The sequence below is a fragment of the Corapipo altera genome, unplaced genomic scaffold (genome assembly GCF_003945725.1).
Source record: "Corapipo altera isolate COAL_440 unplaced genomic scaffold, ASM394572v1 2c, whole genome shotgun sequence".
NCBI classification, from domain to species: Eukaryota; Metazoa; Chordata; class Aves; order Passeriformes; family Pipridae; genus Corapipo; species Corapipo altera.
This window is the reverse complement of record NW_020884923.1, coordinates 6,273,373-6,296,640: the sequence shown is the minus strand read 5'-3', so window position 1 is coordinate 6,296,640 and position 23,268 is coordinate 6,273,373. Positions and strand designations below refer to the sequence as shown.

General features: G+C 40.3%; 1 protein-coding gene across 2 annotated transcripts in view; it reads left to right on the top strand.

Annotated features, from left to right (window-relative positions):
• SMYD3 (SET and MYND domain containing 3) overlaps positions 1 to 20,152 on the top strand; it is a 383,658-nt gene extending 363,506 nt beyond the window's left edge. For both annotated transcript variants that reach the window (XM_027657423.1, XM_027657424.1), the window contains exons 11-12: positions 12,629 to 12,737; positions 19,436 to 20,152. In XM_027657423.1, the coding sequence (XP_027513224.1) occupies positions 12,629 to 12,737; positions 19,436 to 19,537 (211 nt within the window). In that variant the 3' untranslated portion in view covers positions 19,538 to 20,152. The remainder of the gene's footprint in view (positions 1 to 12,628; positions 12,738 to 19,435) is intronic.
• Positions 20,153 to 23,268: the final 3,116 nt, after the last annotated feature.

Here is a 23,268-nt window from a genome sequence, read left to right as displayed (position 1 = left end):
TTTTTCTCTTTTATTTTTTCTTTTTTCTCTTTTATTTTTTCTTTTTTTCTTTTTTCTTTTTCTAGTGGGCTCAAATTCATATTCAGTGTCATGTTCAGCCACTTCACTTGTGGTCTGGCCTCGAGAGGTGACCACCCTTCCATGGTTCTCATGAAGGCTGAAGTTTTCATGACTGAAGAAAACATCCTTCCAACAGACCCATCATGTATTTTTATGTAGTAGCCACTAAGTGGAAATAAAAACAGCTAATTATTTGGGAATTGGGTTCCTCTGTATTGTACCCTATATTTTCAGTCTGGGAACTCTTTGTATCTGTTCTTATGCAGGACATTTATTCATTAGGTCCCTGAATGCAATGAACTTTAGCTTAAATGAATCGTTCATCCCTTATTTTGCCTACAGAAATACATCCTCATCATGTCAAGACATGGACCTCTAATGACCTAATCTAGAAATGCAGTCCAAAACCTCATACTAAGGAAATTTGATGCAAAGTGCCTATTGGAAAGTATCTTTCATACCCCTATCTCAAATATCTCTAAACAATTTCTGAGTGGCTGGGCCACATATCTGTAGCTAGATATAATTTTGAAAAGCCTCAGAATCTTTCAGAACAATAACGTATAATTACAAAATGGTGGATTGAGATCTTCTCTTAAAAAATTTTTACCTCCTGTGTGTTCTATGAAGGTACAATGTAGCCATTAATCAAGGTGTACAGCAAACCTGGCTTTCCTTGAAAAATGCTTGCTCAGTGAACATGCTACTTTTAATTACAAACAGAGAATTCGCGCATACCTTGGTCATTTGAGGTATTACACGCTGTTTTCCATGCTGTGAAGAGGCATTGTAGTATTACCTGAAAAAATCTCTCCTTCATATTCAGCTAGCATTTCAGGCAGCACTTTAGAACCTGGGAGAGAATATTGCTCATGATTGCTATTCATAAAGTTCATAGCTGGTCTCTTTTTTTTCTGTAAAGAAAGCTATTTTCCCCCTCCCCTTTCTTCCAGATTGTTTTATTTCCTAGGAAGCTCTGGAGCAATTTACATGCCTTTTGGGTCATGAGAGAAATTTTCTATCCAGCTGAGCAACTGGATGGAAGTTACATGTTCTCCAGTTCATCCTGATGGTTTTGTTTAGCTGTCATGTTTTAACTGTGTAGCTTCCCAACAATTTGGTGTTCTTTTCAGAACTACTGGTAATATTTTGAACTTCTACAGAATCTTCCTATTAAACTCTCAAAGCTCTTCACAAACACAATTGAATTTAGCCATCACAGCAGCTCCACTGAATAAATAGACCAGTATTCTCATCTTACCGGTGGAAAAGCTGAGACATGAGAATTAGTAAGGCTAGTTGTCTAAATGAGATATCTGACATCAGTCAATGGAGTTCCTGTTCAGACATGCTGGTAACAAGTTATGCACAAAAATGTCACTAAATTTTGTAAATGCTAATTCAGCTGTTATTGTTGCTATTATTTTTGACAGTAAGTATCCCAAAAGAAAGACAAATTGAAATGGCAGCTGGTCAAGCACAGGCATGACAAATCTTAAAAGGTGACAACACGGTGGGAGAGCAAAAAAAATAAAAAGTTGTTAGAGAGATGAGCCTGTAAGGTCACTGTGTGGTCAAAAATGAGTTGATGAGCCATCGAGACATTAGGAGGACAGTGAGATTTATATCACTAGGTTTAACAGCTACTCATCTAAATCAGAAGCCTGTAAATGTTGAGCTTTATCAGATATCTGCTGTTGGAATGACAGTGAAACAACCTCTTGCTAATGTGAAGACTGTGGGGCAAAGGAGAGATCCCTGGTCTTGCTTTTTAAAGTAACCCCATATTGGTATTAACTTGAAATTCTATTGGGAACAAAATGTCACTGTGATTGTAAGTGCAAACAGGAAGCAGGGAACTGTTACTCAGGGAACCACAAAGGCACAAGATTACACAAAGAAAAAAGGACCATCATGTTAGTTGGATGCAGAGTAAATTCCTTTCTGCATTCAAATAACTTCACTATTAGCTATGGACATGGTAGATTTCTAAAGCAAAAATGATGCTCGAAGAACATCCTCACATCAGAGGTGGCAGTAAACAATTGAAGAAAAAGACCCATAGTATCTTAGAAGGGGGATCTAGAGGGCTATCACCTCAAAGATTTAGGGCAAATTATGAAGAGAGAAAAAAGTGAAAAGAATGGAAAGTGCTGTAAAAAACCAGCGTACATTTGCTAGAAATGGAATGTGCAAGACTGTATTTTTTATACGACAGTATAATCTAAATGCAGGAAAATAACACAGAGCTAAGCTCCAATGAAGAATGTAATGGAACATTACAAAGTCACTGTCATTCTCGTAGGTCATGTGCACAAAAATTATAAGATGGATAAGAAACTGGGTAAGCAAGAGGCAGGTTTGAGGAGATACCAAAAAAGAGAGATATTCCTGAGTCCTTCCACAGTTCCATCTGTCCTAAACTAGAAGCTTATCTTCTGGAAATAGCAGACAGGGAACATTTTATGATCATAGGAGGAGTATAACATGCCAAGTGATGTAGTCATGGAGGAAGAAAATATGAACACGACTTGCTTATTTATGTGTTTTTTGATCAGAAATCAACTGTACCTCAAGGTACTGGGCTGATAATTCAAACAGTGTCTGAGTGAGACAGAACACTGTATTTGTTCTGAATCTGTCAGTTGTTGGTTTGGTCTTCTGGGTGTTACGAGAGACATTTGCCTTTTCCACACTGACTGTGATTTGTACATCCGTCAAGTCCTTCCACAAAAATTTCTTTTGCAGACTTACCCTGGACTCTTTATCTACTCTTTCATTGCACTGCCTCTAACTGTCCTCATCACCCTTGTCTGTACTTTTCTACTGGACTCTTTTGAGTAGACAGGATCCAAATTCCATACAATACCCAAGATCTAGGATTGGTATGTATTTTTACAGCACTTCTCTCTTTTCCTAAAAATATCCTAATATTTGTTTTGCTTTTCCGACTGTGATGTTCACCGAGCTAATGTTCTTAAAGAAATACTCATTCTAAAGCCAAAATCCATTTCCCAAAGGTGCATGGTACTTCAGAACCCATCAGTGTGTATATAAATGCCTATTAAAACACTGACCTGTGTGTACCAAAAAAAAAAACAAACAACAAACACAACACAAAACAAAATGAATAAAAACAAACATAAAACCAAACCAAACAATAACTCTCTGGTCTGCGGGAGTCAAAAGTGACAGAATGCCAGTTAAAGACCATACTGTTTTGATTCTTCCCTGTCCCACAGCTGTCGTGAGAAAAATGACTATGCCTCTCTGATTTCATCTGTCCTGTCTGAAACTGGTATTTGTAATCATCTCTCTAAAAAGAGAGAGTCATTGCGCTGCACCTGACAGTTTCTCACTATAATTATCTGGAGATGCAATAGGAAAGGAAACAAGGAAGTTTGATACTGTTGCTTAAATCAGGGGTCCAACTTGCATGTTAGCAGTCTTTTGTATTAGAACAGACTTCTGAGGTGATCTCAGGTACTGGTGAGTGGGGAGAAGACGTTTTGCACTAAAGATGTCAGTACTGCCAGTTGCATCCTTCCTTCTGCAGTTTGTGCAAGCACACACACACACACAGCTTCTCCAAGGTTTGCTGAGACTAGTAGTAATTAAATATGTGTGGCTTTGATATTGGAATGCTCATATCATAGCAGAGGGAATCAATTAGAGGAAAGTTATATGTGACTTGCATAGGGATCCAGCAGTGATTTTCATTGTCCTGTCACTCTAGTTCTGTGGCTGAAGAATTGAGATCATGAGAACCTGTAGGTCTGGATGAGAAGGTGACACCAAGATCTTTGTCACAAATTAGTGTCTCTGGTGTACACTTTCCTTCATTTTTTTTGCTTCTCTTCCCATGCACGTTTTCTTTAATTAGCTTTCCCATTGTTTCTTTGCTGTCTTTCCTGTACCTCTTGAGATTTCTGGCATTTTTCCAATGTACTCTGTATGGCTTTTAAAATCTTTTTATAAATCCTTTGAATTAAACTGTTGATCTTAATCTGTTACTCTTCTGGAGGACTGAGAGGGTATGTCCTTATCTGCAGGTACAGTCCGTACTGCCATCTTTATCTGTAAAGGTGGTGAACTCATAACAAAAAAACCCTAAGAGCTATAAGATGTTTTGAAGCTCAGCCAGGACGCAGAGACAATACAAAAAATCTTTTCCTACTTCCATTCCAAACTGAGCACCCTTTCTTTCCTTAACATCTCATAATAACACAAGAGGAGAGAACATTGCAGTGGACAGTTAAAACAGACAGAGTTAACATTTTAAGTGGGTGAGTTAGACAGATGAAGAGTTTTATACTTATATACTTTTTTGATTTCATTTCATTCAAATCTTGGCAGAGCCAACAGCTGGAACAATATCCACTTTAATGTGACATAAATTATCATCATAAGGAATATGGCAGAATGATCAGGAACCAGAGAGAAATAATTTCTGCAGTGGATAGCTAACATTTGTTTGGAATTCATACTTCAATTAAGAAGTATGATTGCTTATTTGATCACATCAGTTAAATTACTGAAACAAATAGTAACAGAACAGTATGAGATGCAGATGTGATGAAAAATATTTTGAGCCATTATTTCACAGATCTAAATCCTGAACTGTTTCCAAAGGCAGTTATTTCACTGAAATAACAGGACATTTCTTGAGTGACAGCAGAATAGAAAAAAAAAAGAAACAGAACAATAAGGTGGCAGTCTGGCACCAAAAATTCTGAAATAAGGTTACTGTTTCAATATTTTGTTTGCAAATTACAGCAAGCCTGTTAAGCCTATAAAACTGCATTTACTTTCGTTTGGATTGTTAGAGCCAGAAATGTAGGCAAAACAGCATAGACACAAGAACCAGACTCTGAATGAACCAACAGCCATCCTAAAGTTACAATGAGATCTAGGTTTAACTTTTGGCTTTCCTAGAGGTTTAACCTTGTAACACTGGACAAACCATTTCATTTGCCTTGGCCTCCATATCTTATCTGTGCAGAACAAAGGCTGTCTTGCCGTACACTTTACTGCTTAGCATGGTGAAGCTCATACATGAGCTGTGGTCATTGGTGAAAATCTCAGTAGTGGGTATAACCAAGAATTTTGCCAATACAAAACAATTCAGAGAGAGACAGCATATGTTAGGTAGACTGCGAAAATGTACAGTCAGGATATATTTATAAGAGTGTGGAGATTTCCAAATGAATTCAGATCAGAGGTGTTTGGTCTGCACATCTCTACTGATATTGCCCCAGCTGGCTCAGAAAATGATGCCAACTTTCTACTTTATTTAGTTAAACCAGAAGAAGTCTCTTGAGGGTAATTAATAGTTTTGTGTAGTAATTGCAGAAAGTAACTTCTGCTTTAGTTTGTAAGAGACTTTGCAGCATAAAATTTCTACTAATAACATTTTCTCATTTCTGGCAAAGCTTTCTTATAATGCTTTAGGGATGTGCACTAGCAGTTAGCTCCAGAAAAACCTCCCTGCTAGTGCAGAGGAGCTGATCCCAAAATCCAAGTGAGAGAAGTCAAATCTGGGAAAAAATAGGAAAGAGTGAATGCCAGCATTAAACTGTTCACTGATGCTTTGATCATCTTCATGAGACACTGTGATGGGGATATAAAATGGACAATAAACATTTCAGGGCAGCTGGAGTATATCAGGTCTGCCATAGTCAAAGGATTAAGTCTTCTACTCCAAAAATGGTATGGCTGCTGCAGAAGGTATAAGGGAAGTTGTGAAGTACTGAACTGATTTAAACTTACCTGGTCATCTGTGATAAATAGTAAGTTGTTAAGAAGAGAGAAGAAAGAGAGGGAGAAAGAAAGAGAAGCCAGAAAGAATAACAGGTTAACATCATTATTATCCCAAGAAAAAAATACAAAAGTAGTGTGAAAGCCAGGCCAGTATTTTTTAGGAAAGCTTTCACAGGGACCCCTAAAGATGTTACACAGGTTTATATAGGTGTATTGCCCTTAAAAATTAAAAGTTCCAACCACACTTCTAATACATAGCATGCAAAACAGTCAGTCTAGTATCAGTGATACATTCCCAGTTTCTCAAAAAATAACCCTGTAGCCTTGTTCTTTCCAGGCAAAACCCTTGCACAGGACTTGGGCTCATTAAAAAAAATATTGAGCAAATTACGTGTAAAACTACTTAAGATTTTTTTTTCTATAAATAGAACATTTATTCTTAAGCACTACTTTGGCCTCAAATTTCTGGGTTTGGAGCATGAATTGCTAGGTGAAATTCTGTTTAGGAGATCAGACTGAACATCTACAGCACCTTTGGCATTAGATATGTAAACTGTACTAAATGAGTACAGTTAGTTTACCTGTCTTATGTTCCTGAGACATGTGATTTCTTTGACTATTCATAAAATAACTGGTTCATCCCTGGAAATGTTGATAGGTACCAAATGTTTCATTTTAGAGCAAATAATTATTTGGCCTTAAATTTGTCATAAAAATATTTCTCGTAATTCCCATATTCAGAGCCCATTGATCATCCCAGCCAAGGAGTAGAAGTAATATGTGAATTAGATGACCAGTCTCACATCACTGACTAATTAAAAAGCAAATAACTAGACAGCATAAAACCAATTCCTAGGCTGCAGTTCAGTGAACAGCTTTAATGAATGTACTCAAACACTGAGCAGTTCAGAAATCAAGAACAAGTCAGAGAAAGAAGAAAAGATTGAACTTATTGGGTGCTGTATTTGTGGTGTACATTTCTGTTGTGAGGCTGATGCTGTCCTCTTTGCATTCTGCTCACCACCTTTGCTGAAGCCCAGGAGCCTCTTAATCCCTTCTCTGTTGCTGCGGCTGCTAAAACTGCTCTATGTCTTTTATGCTGTCATATTTACTTGCACTAAAAGGTACTGCAAACCAATTTAGAGTTATGTATAGCATCACTTTTTACATGTCAGCATATTAAAAAACCTTGTAACATTCCCATTTCAAACCCTTATTTCAGGTTTTATAAATCCCGCCTGCTTCTAATTGCAACAGTGTAAATGTTAGCCCCACAAACTGGTTTACAAGGAATGGTAGGCGCCTATTTATTTTAAAATACGAGTCATCAGAAATGGCAGTGATTTTGCAGAGTCTTATTTTTTTAATACTAGGCTTTAATTTATGAGAGAACACAAAAGCTCTGATTTTTTACTCTGTAATCAGAGATAAGTTGAGTGGAGTTAATGGAACTGCAGTATTAAGAAATAGAAGGAACTGGCTAAATTTCATCAAGGGTTGTGTTTTATAAACTGTCCTTTACTTAAGAACACAAGGGATTGCTTGGAGAGATTCAGAGATAATACATGGAATGAAGAAAAATGTATTTTTCTTTATAAAATATATTATCAGTGACTGCCCTGGGGGTTAATCAAGGCAAACCTTGAGGCTGAATTACAAATAGGAGCAATTGTTTTCATGGGGTATTAGAAGCAGCTACTGTTTTACAAAGTACAGTCCATTTCTTTGCCAAGTGAAAATTGGTACCCTCATATTTTGTGAATGAAATGCAGGAACTGCTGATACCTGGAACAGTGAAACACTGATGCAAGCTACCTGAAGACTGGGAAATGGCTTGCATTTGCAGTTTTGAATAGTAAGCTAGACAGTGCCTTCCTTGCATCACAGTTCACCTATGAAGTCTTCCAGGCAGATCCCAGAATAAGGTTTAAGCCAGGGATTGCCTGATAGCATGTGACCCCTACAGATCCATCAGACCTGATAGTTACCTCTAGAAAAGGCATTGAGAGAGCTGGCCAGCTTGTTCATTATAATCTTTGCGAGGTTGAGAAGAGCGGGGAGTTACCATGCAAGTTAGGATACTACAGTCCAGGTGAGCAGGGAGCTAGAGAGGTGAGAGTGGTTGGATGGCTGGAGTGAGAGGACATGGTTCTTGGATTGTATGCTCTTTGGATGCCAGTAAGAGTGGAGTACCCCAGGGGTCTGTCCTGGGGCTCGTCCTGTGTAACAACTGTATCAGTGACCTGGAGGAGGCAACAGAAGGCACTTCTGTGGGGTTTGCAGATGATACCAAACTGAGGGGACCAGTTGATGGGCAGAAGAGCAGGCTGGAGGAACAGGCCAGCATGGATGCTGTTGGGTATAGATGGGAACAAAGCTGTGCTGTGTTATATAAGCAGAGGATATGATACAAAATGTACAGATCTGTCTCAGCCTTCTCCAGTTCTCTTGTTTGCAGTGCAGCTTTATTTGTTAGTTGTTGTATTTTGTTTAATCTCTCTTTGCAAGTGATCTACTGGGCATTGACCAGTGCCAAGGGCCAGGAAACATCACTCCGAAGAACTATCTTTAATTCAGCTTTCAGGATGTTACTATTCTTCCCCTTTCTGTCCCTCAGGCCTTGGTAAATCTCATAAAACCCTTTTCAGATTGAAATCCTACTCTTCCCAAGCTGTAACATGTTTTACAGCATGTATTTCTCTATAGTTATCTTAGCCTCTTGTTGACAGTCTTTAGTTACAGTTCCTTGGCTGGTAAATGTCTTCCTTATTCTTAATCTATCCACTTTGTTTTGTTCAGAGCAATGCATGAGGATAACAAGTTGGCTCACAAGTACCTGACACTATTTCTTAGTTCTTTCTGTCTTGCCGGTGTATTATGAATAATATTGAATCCTGGAGATGTCTGGAAGCCAGCAGCATTTTTCCTACTTGCACATCTCCCAGAAGAGCTGCAAGCTGCCTGGATTTCTCTAGTAAACTCAATGGATGTGCTTCCATAAAAGGTGCTCCAATAGTTTAATAAATTTATTCCAGAATATGATAATAAACAGTTGTTTCAAATGTCAATTTTAAGGCTTGCAAAATGTAACTATGTACATGCATAAGATCAGAACATAAATCAGCTCAGTAAAATAACTTTGTAAATATTTATGAACACAGGGCTCTTCATGTCACACATTTTACTCCTTCTCTGCCCTCATCTTAAGTTTTCACTTGCCCTAGTTTATGGCTGGTAGTTTGGGCCGAGTACCTAACATTGCTAAATTGCTGCCTGTTTTCTCTGGTATTGCACATACCACAATCCTAGATCTTTATTGACTGCAGGTGAATGATCTATAGAAAGAAACATGTCTGCTGGAGGAGCATATTCTGAATTCTAATGTATCTATCTGAAGTTTAGCAGGCACTGGGTTGCTGAACTAAAACACAGCCTGTATTTTCCTACATGAGCTGCCATCCCACATTTGGTTGCAGGCGAGGCAGGACCCACATTCCTTGTTTGTATTGGTATTATGATAGGACTGGTTATTCAGAAGGGTGAGGAAAGGGAGATTAAAAATATGGTTGGTAGGATGAAAGGTGTGGAATGAAAGAGATGTAAAGGGACCATGAAGGAACAGTGGCTATCAGGATATAGCAGGGACAGTCTAATGGGGCCTGCAAAATGGGCTATCCTCTCATGCAGATGTCTTTGTCTCCCTGGCACCTTCTCCTATGGCCATGATCCTTCCCCAGGCAACCTGACATTTTGGTGGCCCACAGGAGAGGAAATGACCTTTTTTACTCCTTCCTTTACAGTAGACACAGGTGAGGGTAGAAGGGTGCAATCACAGAGACATTTTCTTTTCAATTTTTACAAAGTCGTGCATATGCTCATTACTTCCACTTGTGCCATGTAAGTGCTAGAATTTCTATTACTCTTCACTAATTCACACCAAAATCTCTTAGTTGCATTTTCTCCCTGTTTCACTAGTAGCAGATAGCACAATGTTGATATGATAACCAGAAACAAAATCTAAAAATAAACCTACTGATAATTTTCTAGTGTTTGTTTGACCAGACCCTTGAAGTTCCTGAGTGGTCATTTTGGGCTGAGATAAGTGCTATCATTTTTCTTCTTTCTTGTCTGCTGGCTCTCCAGCCTTTTTGAACTGCAACCCACAAGGGGTCTGAGCAGGAGGTGCTTATGGCAATTCAGGATGGATTATTGTCATTGGCTTCTGCTGTTTCAAGAGAGGCTTTGGCAGATCAAAAGCTGTTGCTGCTGAGATCCTGCCAGGCATGCTTCCCATGTATGCATGCTTCCCATGTATTTCTCGATGTCTTCACTGAAACTGCGTGGGATCAGTGGAATAGGGGGGTTTTGGGTGTGAAAATGTTTTTCATTATGTTTGAACATCTTAATTTGAGATTTATAAGGACAGCCAGATATGCTGCCATTTAAACAGTATTTAATTGTGTTTGCATTTTCATAAGTGTAAAATAAGATAACTTATTAATTTGCATGCAGACTTATCAGAAGATTCCTGTACATTGTACAAATTTCCATCATTTAATGTTTTAGCGTGTATTTAATCATATTCATGCAAATTTAAGTGTCTTTCTGACTGCAGTGATATCATTCATTAGCAGTTACCCTGAACTCTGATGATCATTGGTTTGGTGTAAACACACCAAAAAATATTCTTCATAAAGTATATTTCGGAAAGCTTATTGACTATTCCTCCTGAAATTGTGACACACTTTGTATATTTTAGATACTCCTCAAGCACACTGCTGGTGTACTTGAGGAAATAAAATGCTCTTTGATCAAGTAGGATGTTTGTCTTTGGTGAGTCATGCTTAAGGCTTTTATTCTTTCATTTGCATAGTCTGTAGTCAGTGGTGTTCCCCAGGGATCAATACTGGGTCCAGTCTTATTCAGCTTGTTTATCAGCAACATGGATGAAGGATGGAATGCACCCTCAGCCAGTTTGCTGATGATATGAAACTCGGGGTAGTCACTGATACACCTGCAGGCTGTGCTGCCATTCAGCAGGACCGTGATAGGCTGGAGAGCTGGGCAAAGAGAAACCTGATGAGGTTCAACAAGGCAAGTGCAGGGTCCTGCAGCTGCGGGGAGTAGGAATAACCTCAAGTACCAGTACAGGATGGGGGCTGAACCACTGGAGAGCAGCTCTATGGAGAAGAACCTTGGAGTCCTCGTGTATGACAGGTTGACCATGAGCCAGCAGTGTGCCCTTGCAGCCAGGAGAGCCAATGGTATCCTGGGGTGCATCTGGAGGAGTGTGACCAGAGGGTTGAGGGAGGTGATCCTGCCCCTCTACTCGGCCCTAATGAGGCCACATCCGGAGTACTGTATCCAGTTCTCAGTCCAAGAAAGACAAGGATCTACTGTAGAGGGTCCAATGGAGGGCCACAGAGATGATTAGGGGTCTGGAGCATCTCTCTCTTGAGGAGAGACTGTGGGAGCTGCTCCTGTTTAGTCTAGAGAAGAGAAGCCTGATCTCATCAACACTTATAAATTTATATCTCAAAGGCAGGTGCCAAGAGGATGGTGCCAGACTCTTTTAGATGGTGCCCAGCAACAGGACAAGGAGCAATGGCCATAAAATAAAACACAAGAAGTTCCACCTCAACATGATGAAGAACTTCCTTACATTAGGAAGAACTTCCTTACATTGAGGGTGGCAGAGTACTGGAGCAGGCTGCCCAGGGAGCTTATGGAGTCTCTTCCTCTTTGGAGACATACAAAACCCACCTGCACGCATTCCTGTGTAACCTGCTCTAGATGAGCCTGCCTTGGCAGAGGGCTTGGACTGGATGATCTCCAGAGATCTTTTACAACCCTAAAAATTCTGTGATAGTTAGTCAAAAAAGATGTAAAGTCTTTTGCAGGTGACTTAACTTCCAAATGTGTCCCTTCATCTCATGTTTCCTGATGACCAGTTCCAGGCAAGTTACATCCAGGGCTTTCTGCAATCCTCAAGCTGCTGGCCCAAGATGCCATGCTCTCCACATCCAGGACACAGGGCTGGGGTGAGATCCAGGTGTGATGGGCCAAAGACCAGTGGAATTTGAAAATGTGGAGCAGCCAGCATGAAAGCATGGACATTTCAAGAACATCTTGAGAGGAATTAATGATGATATTGCTCTCCATCTCCTTTTTTTTTTCTACTGCCTAGAAAAAAAAAGAGCATTGTTCTGTTTTGGTTTGGGGTTTTTTTAGCAGAACTTCTGCTTCTCTGAAATTAATCAAGTAAGAATGGGAGTGTATTCTCACACTAGCAGATACCTTGTCTACATGTACAAGTCAAGTCTGAGACATTTCCTTGAATGTGCAGAACCAGTACTTTCTGCAACAGAGAGCAGCAAGCAAAGCCTCAGAAACAGTGGTGTCCCTGTAGTACCACTCCTTCATCTTGGAGGATTCAGGACTGGGTTCCCAGATGAAGCTTCCTCTTAAAATTATGCCTCTCTAGAGACCCGAGATTGTGAAGAACCTCTGTTTGCAACACTAAGTACAGTAAATGCTATTGTATTATCCAACAGTAGCGAATTCAATAATCCTACTCCCGTCACTTTCTAACAGGATAATGTTAAAGGCATTCCTCTGGGATGGAGAGTAATAATTTTCTAATTCCCTTCAGTGTTTCATGCTTCGCAGTATTGCAGCTAATTTTCTCTTTGTACCTTATTAACATTTACGATGACTTTACAGTCCCACCCTAATAGTTCTTAGCAGAGGCAGTGACTGTGAAGGTGAAAGCTGACAGTGACATATTTTCCTTTTTTTTTCTCTATAGACTATACTATCCTGGTTTCCATCCTCTGAGGGCTGTCCAGCTGTTGCGAGTGGGCAAACTGCAGTACAGTCAAGACATGTTTCCTCAGGCACTGGAGACCTTGAAACAGGTCAGTATTGTGAATTGTTTTTTCTCTGCTCTCCTCCCTTGCTTCCCCTGAAAATGCCATGTGACCCACCCTTCTGCTCTGGCTCTACCTCATGCCTTTAGATACTCCTCACTGCTGCTTTCATCAGTGATGTTTCCCCGGGCTGGAGCTGAGTGTGATGGTGGGTCACTGCTGCTCAGCGTTTCAGGTGTTGATATCCTCCAGTATCAGTCACTGCTAATTACAGTTTGATAGCTCAAAAGTGCCTGGATGAAAAATTACTATTAGATCTGGAGAAATAAAATTATCTCACTGCCTCATATGTTCCTTCTTTCCATGGCAAAGTGAATCTGGGAGAACTGAAAGTACAAGATCAAGTGCAGAGCTGCAGTTTCTTCCTCCTTATTCACAATCAGGGTCTGTGATTTCAGGTTGGAGAACTTTATCTTTAGAGCATGTATTTTATTGTGAGCCACACTCAAATCAACAGGCATGCTTCTTGATCCTTCCTATTTCTTATATCATTCATCACCTTTGATCTAGTTTTGCAGCTGGTGCTTTGTTAGTTACATTTCAGCTTTTAGCCATCCCTCTTGGACTTGAGCTGACTTTTATATTAATTTCCATGTACCTCAGGCTTCTTTTTGTCCTGCTGTTATACTGATGTTAGTATCGTCTTAAATATATTGAATAATCCCCTTCCATGTGCAACATGTCCTCAGGATGTAGACTCTTACTTGCTTCCCATCTCAAGCTTTCAATCACTGCTAGGGTGCTTTTCCACTTCTGTAAGATGTGCTGCCTCCTGTTTCCCTCAAAGAGGTCTTACGCTTCTTCTCTTGTATTATTGATTGTCTTGTGGTCCATTTGGCCTGAAGACAGTACGTGCTCCATTTGATTCACCATCTCAGCTCTCTCAGCCCACCTCCAATGCCTGACACAGCTCCTCACTGCCTTTGCCAGGTGCTGCAGAAAGCTGCCTGGCCCAGATACTTGCCTGTACCTGCTGGGCAGGAGCGGGCCCCAGGACTGGCACCAGTGTCAGAAAGAAGTGCAAAATCTGGCTCTATGTTCCCTGTGATTAATGTCTATACTATATGAAGAGCTAGTCTTGTGGCAAAGAGAGCAACAGCTTGGAAAAAAGGGGATGGGTGTCTGCACGGGGAGTGGGGGAGAGGTGCTTTTTTACTCCTACCCGGATCCCCTATAAAGTTAATATCAATCATGACTCTCTAGGTAACTTAGTATTTTGTACTTACTTTTTTTTCAACCCCCATCTCTCTTTGGTTTTAACATTTGATTAATGATGCAAGCTGAATAACTGATAATTTTCACATGTTGAAGTCATAAATTAATATTTATTATGATGCCACTCTTGTTAAGTCTTGGTATAACTTAAATCTTCACTTTATATATTTTACTTAAATTGTGGCCAATTCTGATCATTATAAAGCAGATGGAAGAGTAACCAGTTCTATTTTCCATGCATTATTCAGAAGTATGTCATATATCTGTCATATGCCAAGTAATCTGCTTTGCTCTTTCCGCCATAATATTTAGTTTCCAAACATTCTGACTTTCCTTTTTAGTGGTGGAATGAGACCCCAGTCAGAGTAGCTTCTGTTTGCATTCATACTGCCATAATATATCAACATTTTTCTAATTGCATTTCTGATATGATACTGCATTACATTAAAATGGAGTAAATTCCCAGACATCTGAAAGCTGCTTTTCAGTGAAGGTGGACATTGTGATGGGAATTAATATGTTTTTAGGGAAGAATGTTTTTATGTTCATAATTTTTTAGTTAAAAAGTTGCCCATTGCCAGCCAGATTGCTGTGTGATGCTTTGAATACTGAGCAATGCCTAACAAAGAAATCTTTTTTCAAGCTGCGATCTCCTCTTTCTCTGCAAAGGGAGATTAAGGTCCTGCTTGCCATTCTGTGCCATACCTCAGTGCACCTCTGTGGTCTCCAAGCCATTAGTGGTCCACAAGGACACAGTAAGTGCTTTGCAACTGAGGTGATGAATCCTGTTGTGGTTTCACCTATTCCCTATTCAGCCTCCCCCTTTTCACCCACATGTGTGAGACAAGGAGAGACTGAAATGCCACTCTCTGGGAGCACAGCTGAGAGGAGGAAAAGCTTCTTGTCTTCGTGTTTCTCCATGTAACTTGTAAACATAGAACAGAACACTTCTTTGGATGAGCTCTGCAGCTGATTCACTTCCTTGCTGTCTACACTGGAACAAATTAGAGGAAGATATAATTCCCAGTTTGTTGTGAGTAAAGGATGTGATTCCTAATATAACTTAGATAATGTCCTAGAGTTAGATGAGAACACAGTTTGGCCCTTTGTGATTAGATGTGTCAACAGAGCATGCCACATGCTCAGAGCAGAAACTCGATTACCTTCTCTGCTTCATTACTCTTCTTAATACACTCTGACACTGAATAGCAGCACCCTGTTGGAACCCTCGTCTGACTAATTTCAGTGCAGCATTAAGGAGAAGGATGTGGAAGGTGCAGAGGAATTGAGTCGATCTGAGTGGAATTCGCCTCATATAAATCCTGTTTAATCAGGCACAGCCTCAGAGCTGCTGGGGATTGACAACCTCTCTGCAGCAGATGCACAGTTTAAGACCAGTGGATCTTAACACACAGCTCTCCAGCCCAGCCCTTACTGCTGCTCTCTGTGCCAACCAAAAATTAATCACTGTCATAATCACCTTGCTCTTAGTTCCCTTCGAGTTTAGCTCTCTACCCTGCATCCCCAAAGAAGGCTTAAATAATGTGGAGAGCATTATGTTGCCCATTAGAAATAAACCCACCCCTAACTGTATATTAGGCTCTACAGAATCTAAATCTAATTTGCCAGAGTTTGGAAATAGAAGTGTTGCAGAGAGGTAATACTCCACTAGAATAAAATCTGAAGGTAGCCCTTGGTTTATTGTACAACCAACATATTGTTTTTAAATTTGTATACATACATATATGAAAGATATAATGGTGGAAGGTTGCAACAAACGTGGGTAGAGCCCTTCCCAAATCTTCGTTCGCGAAGCCTAGCCATGAAAAATGGTGAGAGGACAAATGGAATTATAGATCAGGAAAACTTTTATCAGGAAGTGACCAGAGTTGGAGCCCAGCCTGAAAAACGTAATTTAAAGATCCTGATATGACTGTAAAGCTCCAATAACAAAAGTTGCCACAAGCTGTCTTGTGAAGATAAAATCTTCTTGATGCGGAAGCAGCACTCCCGCAGGAGCTCAGAATGCAGCTGCATTTCTGGAGCTCATGGGAGCCCCTAACAAGTGTACAGATTTGCCCTAAGGTGCACTTATTATCATAACTATTTGTTTGGTGTCATTTGTTACCTTCACAGCACTATAAGCAAACTTGTTGGGTTGCCCATAGCCTGGATTGAACTGGACTTGGCTAGGAGTGACAGGCAGGATGCAGAGGGGAAGGCTCGGATTCAAGAAGATGACTTCATTGATCAAAGCAAGACAATGGGTGCTGCAGCACGATGTCTTGGCTGCTGCTCCATCCTCTGGGCTGTGGTGGTGGTGGCTGCCTTCCTGCGCAGGGCTGTGGTGCCCATCTGCTGAGCGATGCCAGGTGGGGATGGCGGCAGGCAGGAGGTTACACATGTGTAGGACACTGACCATCCAGTTTCCCCTGCAGACCCTGCACTTGGCTGGCATGGTCTCAGGAGTACTTTTCTCCCACCATGAGCTGATGGGCATGGCTGTCTTTTCTCGTGAATGCCTGCAATAGGCACAATATCATTTCCTTTCTTATGGTAATCCCTGTTGTGGAGGCAAAAAGCTCAGGAACTGGGGTAAAATCCTTCCCAGATTTCACAGCAACACTGAAGAAATACCCTTTCTCTAGGTGTTTACTTCAAAGGCTGAATTGTTTACAAGCTGTTATGGATAATAACTGTGATAGTTTTTGGTATTCCTATGCCTGTTTTAACAACTTTTCCCCTTCAGTCAAATTGGAAAACCTCAGATACCCTCTGTGAAACACTAGGCTACACTTCCTGCCATTCTGGCATGTGGCCATTTGCTTTCTGCTTTCCTTGTGACAGAGCTGTGCCATCCTGCATCTGCTCACGGTTCTCCACAGCTATGGCAATGGGCATCCTGTCCCATCCCCATGCAAATCAGGCACAAATGCCTGCACTGCATCTCATTTGCATTCATGGAGCAACAGCCATACCTCTAATCTAATGAGTTTTATATTCTTCAGGGAGACAGTATGTGCCTGATGACACTGTGGCCTGTGTTGCCATCTTGCAATTGCTGTAGTTTTTCATAATTAGATTTGCTCTTTTAGCTGAGAGGAAGACCACACAGACCACATGAATCTGATCAGCCTTGACTCTACTGGCTAGCTGTGAGGGCAGGGGAGTGGTCAAAGAGCCCACACATTCCTGCTTCTATCCAGTAAAACAACTCCTTGCATTGGAGCTGAAATTATTCCCGGTTTTGCACTAACCTCTGCAAAAACAACTACATAGTCTAATACCAGCTGAATTTAGGGACTACACAAATCATTGCTGTTCTAACTTTGAAGCAGCTGGTTCTGACTTGTACTGCAGTGTGTGAGACAGTACATTGCATGAGAATGATTTTCTCCAAGGAAACAAAAGAATAAAGACTGAGTGGTTTTTTCTGCCATACTGAAGAAAGAAAATAAACAGAAAGGCTGGAGGCAATTCCTGAAAGGGTAGCATTACCTGAAAATTAGGGTTGATATTAAGGATTTTCGCCTTTTAATAGAGGCATATCCCTATGGACATCTCTGGCTGGGCATCAGGGTGTCAAGGTCCAAGTCCATCACTATGAGCCTGACCTCTGTCCTGTAGGGGGACTGAAGATCAAGGTCAGCTGCCTTGTCACTCAGATATGTCCAGGTGCACAGCTCTTTGCATACAGCATTCACAAAAAATCCATCACCTTTCTGGGACAGGGCATGCAAGCACTGTGCACCAAGTGTGTCAGGATCCATGGCCAATTTCCCTGGCTACTTTGATCAATCGTTATCCTGCCCCTTCCTAGTTATCCTGGCCACAGCTCCATGTTACTGTACTACAACACACACGGGATCCCTTTTGAAGCAATTCTGCTCTGCACCAGAGAGAATTTCCTATATCATGCAAGTATTCGTCTTTCTCCATCCCTGGAAGGACTGACTCTTTTTCTTGCTTTTCAGACTACTTTTTCAATTATTTATTAAAAAAAAAAAAGCTCTTGTACAACTTTTTTCATTTTTTTTTTTTACCAGGAAGTATAATTATAACTTACTTGCAAACATTTTGGGAAAACAGGACCGGCTTTGAATTTCAATTAACATAAAAGTACGGAAAAAATGAGGATTTCTGGTTTCATTCACATTTCTTATGTGTTTCTGATAGTGATGAAAGTGTTTCATTGTTCTGCTTAACTGAGTTCTTTATCATTTAGTAGTACGACACTCTGGTAGCTCAGTATATATTTGACTCTTTTTAGAGCTCCTTACTTACTCTGATTTGTTTTGACTGCTATTTCAACTTGTTCTTTCAATCTTTTGCTGCCTCCCTCTTCTTTTAAGAATTTTAAGAATTGGCTAATTTGAAGCAAAAATAAACTGTACTAGAATTTCCATATGCTTGCCAGTCTCTAGAATTTAGAAGTAGGCTTTCATTTCTCCCACCAAAGAATATATTTATTTTTATTTTTATCTTTCCAGTTTAAATGAAGCCCCTTCCTTAACTTTGTTTCCAAAAAGATATTCCATCTGCAATGCAAAGGTGATTTAGCTGAATTTCATCAGCTGACTGGACAAGGAACCCTTTGAAACACAGGCGGCATTCAGTTTTTGGCAATTTTTCAGTTTGGGATGACAAAAAATCTGTGGGGTCTTTTCTCTTGCCAGTACACTCCTAGCTCCCTTGTTCTATCTTCAGAAGTGCTGAATCAATTTCCATCTGGTATTTCCCTCTTTGCAGGAGGAATTTAATAGAAGGAAGAAGCAGAAATGTCATATGAAAAGTGATGATCTCAACATGAGCTGGGCAAAGAGCATTTCAGTCATATCTGTGGCAGGGAATCAGCAAAACTACAGGCAATATGAGCAAGTGTAAATTGGCCCAGTAATAGAAGATGACAAACACACAGAGAAACTAATCTCTGGGAATAGCAGCAAAGACCCATTACCCTGCATGCCTTTTTACACTGAAACTATTAACGTACTGATTTGTTTGATGCTATGTATAGTTCCTCCTGATAGAGTTAAAGCACTTTATTCCACTGGTTAAGCATTACTCCATTTCTGTTTACAGGACTTTGTGGCTACTAACATCATGAACATCACTGTCATCTTTTAAATAGTGTATTGAAACCTTGGGTGCTACACTTGACCAATCTTTAAGTGGCCTTCATGCCTTAGTGCAAAAGTATCTTCCTCTGTTATTCCAAACATTCATCTATACAATGTATTTGTGGGTTTTAACACCTAAGAATAATGTGTCAGTGCCTCCTCCTTTGTCAGGGACAAATCATCATACACTTTGGGATGCTTCACTCCTATTTTGACTATGCTGTGCATTCAAGCCCCAAGTTGCCAACCACTTGAGGCCCAGTACTCACATGACCACCCTGCTGCAGGGTCCAACCCCTTTGCATGGTCTGCACAACGACTAACATTGTCCCTTTCTGTTCTTTCCTCAAGGCCTATAATATTATGAAGGTGACCCACGGCACGGATCACAGCCTGATGAAAACCTTGATGGAGATAAAGGAAGAGTGTGAGGCTATGGTGAGAATACAGTGAAAATAATCTCTAGTCTGGAAAACAAAAGATTCAAGGAGAAAGAAAATCAAATTATTTTTATTTCATTGTGAAGCTTCTTGATGATGTTAGTGTCTTTTCCCTAAGACCTGTTTTGCTGTACCAAAAAGTTTAAGATTTATTAGTTTTGCTGTATAATTTGAATTGAGTTGATGTTTGGAGGAATTCCTGTAATTTTCAGAGGACTTTTTGCTCCTATCATCAATCTAATTGACAATACCTTATTATCAATTTACAACACCTAATTTAATTGATAATAAGTATTGGGAAATGCATACAGAGTCTTCATCAGTTACAAACTGATCTAATTCCATTGATATCAGCAGTCAATTTTTATATCAGTTTATGCCAGCAATTAAGAATCTCATGTCAGACAACTTATAATTGCAGAGAACATACTTTTTCCCTTTGCCTTGACCTTAGATATGGTTTCCAGAAGCCTGATTCAGTGCGCTTTGACATCAAATAAGTTTCCCAATGTTCTAAATGAGATTTTCATCCCTCCCAATGTATCTTCAGGGCTCTGTCCCTCTTCTTTTTGCATTTCATATGTTATATTTAATATTAAAATGGATTGAATAAAAAATTTTATCAAAAGTGTATCTGTGGAAATTGCTTACTCTGCTTTCTCCCCGCTATGCCTCCTTCAAAGGCTTTTTATTTCATATGACTTTTAAAAACAGAGAGATTGGGGCCTATGAGCTCAGTGGTATGATTTCTAGACCTTCCTGAGTCTGTGGGGTTTGAATGTCACTACCCCAAATAGTGAAGCCCAGAGACTTATAGATGAAAGCTGTCATCCACAGGGAAGAGAAGGATGTCTTGGAAAGCACAGGCACCCCATTTCTCCATGCTATCAGCAAGAGAGTTTTTCTTGACACAGCTCTCACCTTCCATTTTTAACACAGAAACAAATATTAACAAAAGCCAAATATTTATGAGGAACATTGAAACCTAAATAATATAAGGACTTGGTAAGTATTGCTTCAGGTGTGTTGCTCGTCTCTAACAATTTATTGCTGCTACTCCAGCCATGACTGTTACTTCATTAATCCATCTTTGTTGTGAAGTCAGGCTTTTTTCACACCAGTAACTTGACACCATTAATTATTACACGATGAGAACACATTTAAAAAGAAAATGAACACTCAGGGCGTAATTTACAGCCACAGCACAATGCTGAGGAAGATATCTCCTTTCAAGGCATTTGAATTTGTTCCAGTGTATGGAGCGTTCACTTGCCCGGCAGTAATATGCAAGCAATAACCTATGAAATGCAGTACATTTCTGGAGTACGTAGCATGGCTTGGTGCCAGAGGCCAAGTCATATCAGCCACCCAAGAAGTGCAGTAATCCTCACAGAAATTCACTGCTTGGTTGGGTCTTCCTGCTATTAGGAAAAGGAAATTGTCTGGGGGAAAAGGTCAGACCTTTGCATTTGTTGGGATTTCTGACAAAGTACTGGCATCACTGATGAACAACCAGAAAATGTGAGGGGGACTCAGTCGTCAAAAGCTATTTTCTGTTTTTAAAGGGGTGCATGCATATTAGAATTTATGTGATTTTTTTCATAAAGATGGTGCTTATGTTATGTTGTGATTACATATCTAGTACTAAGATTTGCAAATGGAAAGGACTTCAGAATGTAAGATAAGATGATGCATTAGTTTACACAGCATGTACTGGGAGACGGCCCACCAACTCTCACGTGTGCAGACACATCTGTGCATATGAACTGGAGCGCTGTTTCCTGGAGCTTCTGGTACAAGGACACCTCAACGCTCCAAGCACAATAGCAGGGAAAGGTGGGTGCTAGGGGAGAGGCAGAGTTACCTGATGTCAGATGAGAACAGCCACCTTACATCAAGTTGAAGTGCCTACCTACACTGGGATTTTCTCTCCAGCAGTGGTCTTCTCTAAGGTCTAAGAAAACGCTTAAATAAAAGGTATGAATTAAACACTTCCAACAGCTGGTGGAACAGGAAACAGAGAAGGAACATGCTATGTCAGCTGTAGAGCATAACAACAGCAAGTGGGCTGCCGTGAGTGCAGGGCTGTTGTAAATCCATCCACAGCCCACTGAGCAATGCAAAGAAACAAATCAGCACCAGATTGGTTTGTGGCTCAAGAGCACCACTGCATTGCCTGCCCTGCCTGGCCTTCTCTGGTCTGCTCTGCGAAAGCTCCCTAGTGTGGGGGCATAAACCACGCTTTATGTTCATTACTGTTGATGCCAATCTTACACTTCTTTCAGCTTGGTCAAGGCAAGAGTCATGTTTTCTGGTTGGTTTCAATCATTTATTGAGCAGTTTCCCTTGGAGAGTCCCATGCACTAATACCACCAGCAGGGCTGACAGTGCTGCAAGGGAGCTTGTTGTGGGCAGATTTTGTCTCCCGGTGGTCCCACTCCAGCCTATTTTCTGCACAGAATGCTGACCTGTGACTGTATAGAGATTTACCTATGTACATTGTTTGAAAGTGCAGTAGCAAGCAAGCATGCCAGCGAGGAGGGAACATTAGATAAGCACTCATTTCAAATCAAGTAATCTTATCTTTGCACAGACATCATGTTTCAGTTTTCGCGAATAATATCTGTCAAATTTTTCAGGTGATGGTATTACTTTGGTAAGATAGAGATGCTAAAGTCAGAAAGAACCAGACTGCAACATTATCTGTAATGCTGGCAGTCTTGCTGCTTGCTTCCCATAGATTGGAGGCTTTTTCAATGCCTTTTGGAAAGCAATGGTAATTTGGGTTCACCTCAAGTTTTAGGAATACATTTTGAGTTACTTTTGTTTTGTCACTATCCCTTAAATTAGTCCAGTATAAACAATCTTAGATCGGGCTTAGAGGGAGCAGAATTGCATGGTAGTATGTGTTTGGACAAAAAGCAGTACCAGGACACAGGAAAAAAAAACATGGGGGATTATACAGTTTTGCTAAGAATAACTGATTACAGTCAAACGAAACATTTGTCTCACAAAAAAACAAACAAACAAACAAACAAAAAACTTCAGTAAACTGTGCTATTTCTTTGAGCATGGCATAATTCTCTGTATCCCTGCCTCTCGAGGGGTGCTGACCTGATGTCAGAAGTAAAAACTCTCTGGACTCTTGGCAAACAGAGCTTGCATCCACAGTAGCAGTGGTAGAAAGCAAGACAATGCAGTAAACCAATTTTTTAGAGCTTTGACTTCTGTGAGTCTATCAACCTGTGTGTGAAGTGTATTTTGCATGGGTTTATGCCAACAAAACTTGTCCACTACTCAGCTCTTTTTCTGCTTCTCACTGTAACCCAGTTCTCTGATGGTTAGTTTTTTTAAGTGAGCTTTTCTTAGGCTTGTTATTTTTTTTACATAGCACATTTATGAAATGCAGAGGCTGTTTTCCGTGCAGTATATTCCAAATAGTCCCTGGCCACTGCAAAGCTCCTAATGAACAGAGTTCTATTTTTCACAGAGGTTTTTCCTGAATCAGAATTAAATCTCCCATAAGTCAAAGAGAAGAAGAAAGGTCTTAAAGTTATGGACATAGAGTTCTGGTTAGGCTTCCCAGCTGCACCAGAAACTGTGCCTGACCTTGGGCAAATCAGACAGGGTTAGACATCCACACTTGGGTCTTGTCATTGTGGATCCTTGGGAAATAGTTTCTCACTGTTGAAAAAAGAAGGAAAAGGAAAAGGAAAAGGAAAAGGAAAAGGAAAAGGAAAAGGA